This window comes from Crassostrea angulata, chromosome 7 (assembly GCF_025612915.1).
Source record: "Crassostrea angulata isolate pt1a10 chromosome 7, ASM2561291v2, whole genome shotgun sequence".
NCBI lineage: Eukaryota > Metazoa > Mollusca > Bivalvia > Ostreida > Ostreidae > Magallana > Magallana angulata.
The window spans coordinates 54,562,605-54,572,508 of record NC_069117.1 but is presented as its reverse complement, the minus strand read 5'-3'; the positions used below and the strand labels follow the sequence as shown (position 1 = coordinate 54,572,508).

General features: G+C 30.6%; 1 protein-coding gene and 1 long non-coding RNA gene across 2 annotated transcripts; both read right to left on the bottom strand.

The window, feature by feature from the left end:
- Nucleotides 1-269: 269 nt before the first annotated feature.
- On the bottom strand, nucleotides 270-1,895 carry LOC128191432 (uncharacterized). Its single transcript, XR_008244430.1, has 3 exons — nucleotides 1,797-1,895; nucleotides 1,238-1,336; nucleotides 270-547 (listed from the first exon to the last, which is right to left on the bottom strand). It is a non-coding gene; the product is annotated as an uncharacterized LOC128191432 (long non-coding RNA).
- A 2,590-nt stretch (nucleotides 1,896-4,485) lies between these two features.
- On the bottom strand, nucleotides 4,486-6,518 carry LOC128155292 (uncharacterized). Its single transcript, XM_052816926.1, has 3 exons — nucleotides 6,387-6,518; nucleotides 5,030-5,126; nucleotides 4,486-4,765 (listed from the first exon to the last, which is right to left on the bottom strand). Exons 1-3 carry the CDS (start codon nucleotides 6,475-6,477, stop codon nucleotides 4,627-4,629), a joined length of 327 nt encoding a protein of 108 aa, XP_052672886.1. The 5' UTR covers nucleotides 6,478-6,518; the 3' UTR covers nucleotides 4,486-4,626.
- Nucleotides 6,519-9,904: the final 3,386 nt, after the last annotated feature.

The window sequence follows — 9,904 nt, the reverse complement described above, 5'->3', positions numbered from 1 at the left end:
TTTGTCATTTTATACACATCATGGTTGCAATTAATCATCATCATCAGACTATTAAAAATATTTTCAGTCAGAAAACAACGTTGGCAAAAAATATTTGTGCTGCAGGAAAGAAAATATATTGAGTAAATTTCTCTGATCTTATATCGCTTAATTAAATCCCCTTTGATTTTTACATAGCTTCTTTAAATTGAATTCTTTATTATAAAGAAAATCTTTTTAAGTTTATAGATAATGTAAACAGTCAGAATATTTTTCACATTATAAGAACATTTGAAGTTTGACAAGAATATCTTTTATTGTGAAAGCAATAATGTTTTATTTCACGTCGATACTTGTGTTAAAACACACTCATGGAGCTTACTAGTGTTTTTTAAAAAAGAGTCTATTTGCACTGGTGTATATCTTTACTTATCTGCCGACAAGTTCGATTTTGGATGGGTTGAAATGTGGATCATCTTTACAGACAAGTGATGGACAACAATCGGGATATGGTGCAGTTGTGTTAGTTTCGTGGTAACAGTTCTCCATTATGACATATGGTGAACACCTAAAAAATTACAAACATTTACAAAACCATGTAGATGTAATTTTAATCATTGTTAAAATTAGGTAATCAATTGTTTTAAACCATTCTCTCGCAAATATCATTTGAAATGTTAATTTTTTGAAATCTTAATTCATAAAATCATAACAGATTGAATAACTGGATTTTCGTGAGAATTCTACCTAAACCTTTCAGATTGCAATAAACTAAGCATTTACTGATAAAAGTTATCATAGTCTGTCCCAAGTTATTGTACTGTCACATTTGGACGCCTGTGAAAGAAGTACAATTGAAATTAATGAAAGGGTAAATATCGAAGATGTCTTCATTGACATATCATTTTTCAATTCTACATTCGGAAGCCACTGGGAATTCCTTGCCCATATTTCACCAGTATCATCTGGGTACTTTCAACGTCTGTTGTATTGCAAAATACCCGTAGACATAATATCTTTAGCCATATATTGAAACTTGATAGACTAGAGGTGGGTTTCAAAAGAGACATCTTCAAAGTTTGTCATACTTTTGAACTAACATCGTTTGAACCCTAAGGTACTGATATTTATAAATATCGAGTAATTAAGCAGATTGTGAATCTAAGATATCTTGGGACAGAGAATAGCAAGTAGGTCAGTTTCCTTAGTTATGATTTCATTAAAATACTTTATCTGGATATATCAGGGGTGTTCTTACGATCCACAACCCAGCCATTGGCAAAGCAGGAACATCCTTCACAGTAACCACCCATGGGGGGCCAAGTATCGCCTTCCTTGTGTCCATCTGGACATTCGCCTAAAAAAGATATTCATACTCGCTGAATCTAATCAAACTAGGTGTTCCATTCATACATTTTTCACTCAATTTGACTCTAATATTAAGAAGGTTCGTTAATGCACTAATATAAAGATAATATTGACGTTTGACAAATAAATGTATGTATGTTTTCAGACGTTTTACAAATTTCAACATACTAGTATGTTAGAACCATTTTAACAAGGCCTTGGACTTTCAGTCGGTCTAAGCTATCTATTTCTTGCGTCAAAACAAGTTAAAAATGACGCGGTTTCAAGCGAAATATACACCGATTGCGAAGTCTTAGCTCAAAAGCCAGACAAATCTTGTTGATTTCAAAGAGCCATGACTGGGTGGCCAGCAATGAAATAGACAGGCCTACGTCACATTGCTGTTTGACACAACTACCCAAAGTCCAAGCTCTTGTTAAAATGGTTCTATTTGTTGTGATAATTCCTACCTCTATGAAATATGAATGCCCCTTTAGAAATAGGTATTAGGATTAAAGAGCCGTATGCACCAATCAGTAACGCCAGTTTTAGTACAGTCATTGTCTTTGACAGAGTCTCTGCACTAACTTGCATAAGATAAGATATATGTACATATAGGTTTGTATTAGTCACGTGACAATTTTTGTGTTTCACTTTGAAATATTTAAAAGGCTGCAATGCAGTGTTTTTATTCACCATAAAACCGAAAATCATAATTATTATGAAAAATGTTTGGAAATTTTTTTTTAAAATATATCTTTAAATTAATATTTTATGGTTTATTTTTGTTATTTTTCAATTTGTGTTGTTTTTGTTGCGTGCTTCATTGTTGATTTGCCTTTCTAACCTTCAACTTTTAGGTTGTATAAACTCAAATAAACAGCTTCACAAGCAGAAAGGGATAATCGTCATGATATCTGAACAAAACAAATAAGGCTTTTTGACATTTTACTTTTATAAGAAAAAGATCCTATTACCTTATAATGTTTGCTCATTTTACATTTAATTACATACATTTTGTTTAATACAGACATTCAAAAACTGAAGTACAGAAACCATGAGTTTTGAGCATTTCCCATATTCAAAAAAAAAACCCGTACCTTTAAGTCTAATTCTTGCATATGTGTTATCATACATGCAAACTAAAGAAATAGAATATTAACTAACAAATAAAGCTTACATCACACCTACAGTACCATTCCTGGGCATGCCAACTTTACCCTCCACAGTGGCCAAACCCATCACGAATCTCCTACTCTAACATTCCTTGGTATACAAAAAGAAACAACACCATGTACATGTTTGTTTCATTCTGTTCACCGTCCAACTACCGTATATAGGCCGATTGAAGGTTACTTAATTAGTTTTACATCGAAATTTCATTCAAAAATATCAATTATTATTGATTTAATTCACTTACAACTTATACTTGCAACCTCAGGGAATGAATGCTCCTTCGGACAAATGCTCCTTCGGACATTTATATGAGATCTAGAAAAACATCGATCAATGCACAAATTTATGGGAAACAATTATTTTAATGCATGCACTGTCGTAAATGAGAATTCTTGTCGAACACCAGCTCTGCGTACATACGATCGGTTTCAAGACATTATAGTGATGTCATAAGTGAGCCTGTGGGGTGTTAACGATGCAATCTCGTGTAATTATCAAAAACTTACAAAAAGTGCCATATTAGGTCTTTTTGAGTATGCTTTACTTATTAATGCTCTAGTTTGCCTATTTTATGAACTTGTCTTGACAACCATATAGCTTTGATGCAGTTTTATCGCATACATATTATGTCCAATCCTAAGATTAATATAGCAAGGTTCATCGTGCATCATCCTATTATTATTGTGCCTCTTGTCTCCCTTCGTACTGGAGACAAATCGCTCTGAATTCATCAGTTATCGTTAGAGAGACTCACATTTCAATATTTCATATATTTTTTTCTTCTATTACAGTAAGTGAACAAAAATATGTAAATTACCCAAAAATTGTCATCCGTATTCTGGTAATTAATTTCTTCGTTTTCATTTCAGATTTTCAAATTGAGATGCTTTAAACATAGGCGTCGGAATCGGGGGACTGGGGGAGGGGGGCTTAAAAGTTGGAAAAATCAACTTTAAAGTTGGAAATTCCAACTTTAAAGTTGGAAATTCCAAGATAAAAGTTGGAAATTCCAAGATTAAAGTTGGAAATTCCAACTTTAAAGTTGGAAAAATCAACTTTAAAGTTGGAATTTCCAACTTTAATCTTGGAATTTCCAACTTTAAAGTTGATTTTTCCAACTTTAAAGTTGGAATTTTAAAGGAAAAAAAATACAAAGTGGCACAAATATGCTTCCGTAGGATACTGGATATAATTTCTGCGTATTAAATTATTTGCGATTTAAAAGAGATCGCGAAAATTTCATCAGTTATTGTTAAAGAGACTTTACATTTTAAGGTTTCACATATTTTTCTTCTATAATAGTCTATTGAAAAGTATATCCACTTCCGTATAAAAAACTTCCAATTATTAGTTTTTTTGTTTTTCTGACAGGTTTTCACCGGAGGGGACTATTGCTTACCTCTGCGTCCGTCAGTCCGTCTGTCTGTCTGTCTGTCCGTCCGTCTGTCTGTCCCACTTCAGTTTTCCACATTTTTTTTCTTTATGCGTTTGAGGAATGATATGAAATTTGCTAAACAGCTTCAAAATGTCAAACTACAGATCAAGTTTACACTTTTGTAGCGTCTGGTTGACATATTTTCGAGAAAATAATTTTTTTATATTCTATTTTATTAATGTTCGGGTTCGATATTCTGCATAACAGTGCATTGTTTTCACAATTTCCACAAACCGGTAGGGGACGTGTATTGCTTATGCAATACTCTCAGAATGTTTGTTCAATTTGCGAATATAAATTCCACATGTACATTCTGTCTCATTATATCAATTTGAGTATTTGATCTTCGGTTGCAAAGTCACTTAAATTTATTGCTGATGTGTGGTCGTCGTTGTAACAGATTCTCCTTGTATTTAGTGAAAAAGGCAGATTGAGACAAAAGTTTGGACTTGTCTTTTTGGCAGAATCACTAAGCGTCAGGCCTCTAGGTATATTAACTGGCAAGTTATTGTTACACTTCAAGAAAGATTTGAAGATGAACAAATATCTTATGCCAAAAATGATTTATTTTACGTCGATACTTATTTTGAAAAAAAAAAATCACAGCATAAAAGTACAAAAAGGTTCAAATTGTATTATTCAATGTACAAAGGTAAACAATAACTTTTTTTAAAAGTTCGTTCGCCCCTTTATTTCCCGAGTATGTCGTATTTGGTTTGGTTGAAATGTGGATCTCCAACACAAACAAGTGATGGGCAACAGTTCGGATAGTGGGCATGCGTGTTCGATTCGTGGTAGCAGTGTTCAGCGGGGGCTAATACCCCACACCTAAAAAGTTAATATTCAACCAATTTCTTATCTATAAGTTGAAGTGTTTATCTTTGGGTGAAACCCACAGGACATATTAACAATAACACAATAACTAAATATTTATATTTTTATAACAGTTTAAATACTAAGAATTTTCGTTTGCAATAAATTATGCATGTTATAATAGTAGATATGAAAAAGCAGACCACCATACTCAGTTTTGATTTAATTACTATATAATGTATTGTACCTATATGATAGAAATGTTATAAAGGTTCTTACGATTCACATGACCAGTAACCAACATGACAGGAACACTCTCCACAAGAATCGCCCCAGGCCCAGGTGTCTCCTTCCTTGTGTCCATCTGGACACTCGCCTAAAATGATATTCAGTATTGATGTATATAAGCAAGTTAGTGTTCCATTCACAAATTCTCTACTCAGTTTGTCTTCATCATTAAGAAATATGAGGAATGCTCATTACTGCACTTATATAATGATAACTTTTACTTTTAACATAAAAATGTATGTCGTATATATATTTGTCTATTGATAAGTCTACTTTGAAGAGAGACTGCACTACATTTATGCCATTTTATTATGAGTCTATTTTTTTGAAAGAAAAAGTAACAAAGCATATATACATATGTTTAACCTTAAATGATTGTGTACCTACAGCTATCAACAAATGGAATGCTGAGCTATGTGATATTTTGCCAAATGATCTCTGTGTACATGATGTTTTTAAAATATGTTTTAGAACTACCAATGATTCAACTATTAATTGGTTACAATATAGAATTCTCCATAGAATTCTTCCTGTTAAATATTATCTTAAGAAAATCAGAATTACTACCTCTGACTGCTGTACTTTCTGTAATGATATGCCTGAAACTATAAAACATGTTTTTGCAACTTGCAAGAAAATCCAGCCTCTATGGAATGCACTTAGTATACTTATATATGAGAAATGCAACAAAAATGTTAATTTTGATGTTTGTAATGTAATATTTGGTGTTTATCCCCTTGTTTGGGAGAACAGAATTCTGAACTTTATAATCCTATATACAAAACAATATATATTTTTATGTTTAAAACAAAGTAAGAAGCCACATTTTTTAGGGCTTTTACACTATTTAAATCAAAGATACAAGACTGAAAAGTATATTTATATTCAGAAATCAGAAATTGATGAATTTGAAAAAGCATGGTCTCCTTGGATTGATTTTATTAATCATCTGGCAGTTTAGAATTAACATGTGTACAATAATGCATCAATTTAATATTTTTAAGTTTTTTGTTTTTTGGTATTCTGTTTTTTTTTCTTTCTTTGGTTTGTTTGTCTGGTTTTTTTCACAAGGATTGCAGTTTTACTGCATAGGCATAACTATCACAAGCAACTACCCTACTCTTTATTTTATAATACAATATGGGATGAAATGTGAGTATGTGAGAAGTGAGAGAGTAAATGTTTCATAAAATGATTTATATATTTAACCTTTGTTTACAATAAAAAAAAAAAAAAAAAAAAAAAAAAAAAAAATGTATGTCGTACACCATTTCAGACGTGTTAACTTTACTCAATAAACTGCAAATTAATAATATGTTAAAATACCATTTGTTGTGATTCTTCCTACCTCTATAAGATATATATGCCCCTTTGGACATTGGTATTAGGATTAAGAAGCCGTATGCACCAATCAGTAAAGACATTTTTAACACAGTCATCGTATTTGACGATGTCTCTGCAAAGTACTAGCTAGCGTTAGATAAGGTTCATGTATAAAGGTTTGTATCAGTCGTGTGACTTTTTAGGTGTTACACACATTGCAGTTGTGATGCAACTGCCAAGATATTTTGATTCAACACAAGACGTATTAAAGATAATTATATCATATGCAGATGTTTGTTTTTCTTAACTGTATCGTTAATATCTTTTATATTCTTCAAATATATATCTGAAATGTTGATATTTATCTTTGATTGATGTATATTTATTGCTGACCTACCTTACCAAAACATTTAAGTTGAACAACCAAAGGTTGTAAATGCTCCAAAACATGAAAATAAAAAGTTAATAACTAGAATTTCACATAAAAAGTCTTAGTATATAAAACACTTTTTTTTTCCCACACATTTATTCAATCATATATATGTAACAAAACAGAAGGTAGTGGGGCTGCGCAGAGGCTTAGTACAACATACATTTTGAAATTTTTTTGTATTACAATTTTGCACGAAAAAAAGGAGGAAAATATTCATTTACAAGTAAATTTCCGCACATGAAATGTTTCATGCTAAGTATGCCATTAATACAGCAAAGATAGAAGGAAAAAAATAACCAGGTTGTTACATGAAAAATATATAGATATCAAACATATATTTAGATTTGTACATAAGTAATTAGCAGGTTTATGTAACAGTATATTTCTCTGTTAGATGCGTAGGGGGGATAACAGTATTAGTGTCCAGAAAATCCCCCTACCAGTTTTATAATCTAAAGGTCTGGTCACCTTTAGAGTTATATTTTTCACAATGGCATTCATTTACAAGTAAATTTTCAACTATAAGCATAATATTTCGATTTGTACATAGATATAGCTAATACATGTAACAGCAAAGTATTTTTCTGGTAGATATGTGTAGGGGAAATCAGTATAAGTGTCCAGAGACTCCCCCTACCAGTTTAATAATCTAAAGGCCAGGTCACCTTTAGACAAACATGATTTGAAATATAATTACAATTTTTCATTCAATCTATTAAGAATATCAAAATTAAACATAATGCTTTTTGCTGATTTAACTGTCATATAAAACTGTGTCAGTGCACTTTTCAAAAAACATAATAAACCATTATATGTTACAATGTCGTTCAAAACTCTACATTTCATTTTATATTTGTACATTTTATAAGCTACAAAAGATACAACATTATTAAAGATAAACGTGTTTTTGTTGCAATATGCTGGAAAACCAATAACAATAACTTTCCATGTAACATTTATATTTAAGATATCAGATACTTTCTTCCAAATGGGGTTAGATATACAACAATCAAAAATTAGATGTTTAATGTCTTCTTCTACATTACAGTTCAGACAGTTTTTGTCAAAATTTTCTTTCCATTTACTTACACATTTATTACAAGATAAAATATTGTGTATTAATTTATAATTAAATTCTGATACATTTTTATCAAAAATCTTTTCACTTTCTCTTGGTAGATATTACCACATTTGACGGTCATCAATACAAAAAAGTTTGGATCAAAAATTTTCCATTCTAGGCTCTTTTGAGTTTTTTTGTAATAAGATGTGGTAAAAAAAATTGGATTTTTTTCCTTCGACATGTTCGAAATATCCATGAAAATTGAAAAACAACTTTGTACTTCTATTATGTGTTATATTCTGTAAGTTAATTTTAGCATATTTCTTAAGGGCACTTTTTAGAGTTATATATTCACATAGGTAATTGTTTGTAGATATCAGACTGACTCTCTTTGATTTCGTTTATTGGTTTGAATCCATTTTAATTGAATAAATCATTCACGTACTTAAAACCGCTTTTAATCCAATTTGGAAAAAAGACTGTTTTTCCTTTATACGTTATATTTCTATTGAACCATATATTCTGAAACTGGATATTCTCTCGATCAGTGTTTTTACATTCATTAAAAGCGCATATTACTTCCTTATAAAAATGTGGGAGGTATTTGATATTTAGGTCTTGTGCGTTTGTAATATTAGTGTTTAATAGATAAGAAATATCTAAATTATATCTTTCTATACAAGCGTTCAAGAGTTGATTTAAATCATTGTTAGAATGAATAAGTTTTGAAACCCATGATGCTTTTAAAGCTTTGACCTTAGTTTCAAAATCGGTGATACCAATCCCTCCATCTGATATATGTCTTATTAGAGTTTTACGCTTTATTCTTTCTCTTTTCCCCCATAGAAACGAGAAAATAATTTTGTTTACTTGTTTAAATATAGTTTGATCAGGGTTTTCAAGTATTGTTGCGACATAAAGAAGCTTAGAAATAATTAAAGAATTAATTATCTGACATTTTCCGAAGAGAGTTAGCTTTCTTGTTCGCCATGAGTCCAATATTTTTTCGAACTCTCTCAGCTTACATAGCCAGTTTTTTTCATTACACTCTATTTTATTATGTCCTATGTAAATACCTAGACATTTTACTGTATTTATGTTTATTTTGATGTTTTTTATGGTTGTATCCTCCTTAAGAATGTTTCTAAGTTCTCCCAATACTATACATTCAGTTTTTGATAGATTTAATTTTGTTCCTGAAACATTTCCAAAATTTTCTATGATTTGGATTGCTTTTTTAGAGAGGTTATGTCTCTTAAAGGAAAGGTGCTATCATCGGCATGTTGAATACATTTTATTTCTTTTTCCATATTTTCTAACCTAAAGCCTCGAATTGAATTTGAGCTATTAATTTTTTCATTTAGAATTTCCATTACAAATAAAATAGTATTGCTGATACGGGACATCCTTGTCGTATTCCTCTGTGCATTTTACATTTTTTAGAAATCCAACCATTATTTTTGATATAGAAATTTGGATTGGTATACAAAATTTTTATCCATTTAATAAAGTTATTCCCAAAATTGAATTTTTCTAGCGATTTTATTAAAAAGTTCCATTCAACTGAATCGAACGCTTTTTGGAAGTCAGCAAATAGGAAAATTCCTTCTTTATTTGTATTTTCGCAATACTCGAAAATATCCAGAATAAGCCTAGCATTATTGCCAATATATCTTCCTTTTATATAACCCGATTGATTTTTACTTATTAACCTATCGATTAATTTTTGTAATCTTCTGGCAAATATAAAAGCAATTATTTTATAGTCACAATTAGTGAGACTTATTGGTCTGTAATTTTCTAACTTATCTATTTCCCCTTTTTTATGTATAAGTGAAAGAACTGAACATTTTTGTGTAGAAGTTAATTCTTCTTCGATATAAATTTGGGATATAGCTTCATATAGAAAATTCCGGATATTTTTCCAAAACATCTTATAAAATTCAACAGGTAAACCGTCTATTCCAGGTGACTTATTTTTCATTCCATTTACAGCTTCTACGCATTCTTGTAATGTTGGGAAATTTTCACAGTATTTTTTATCATT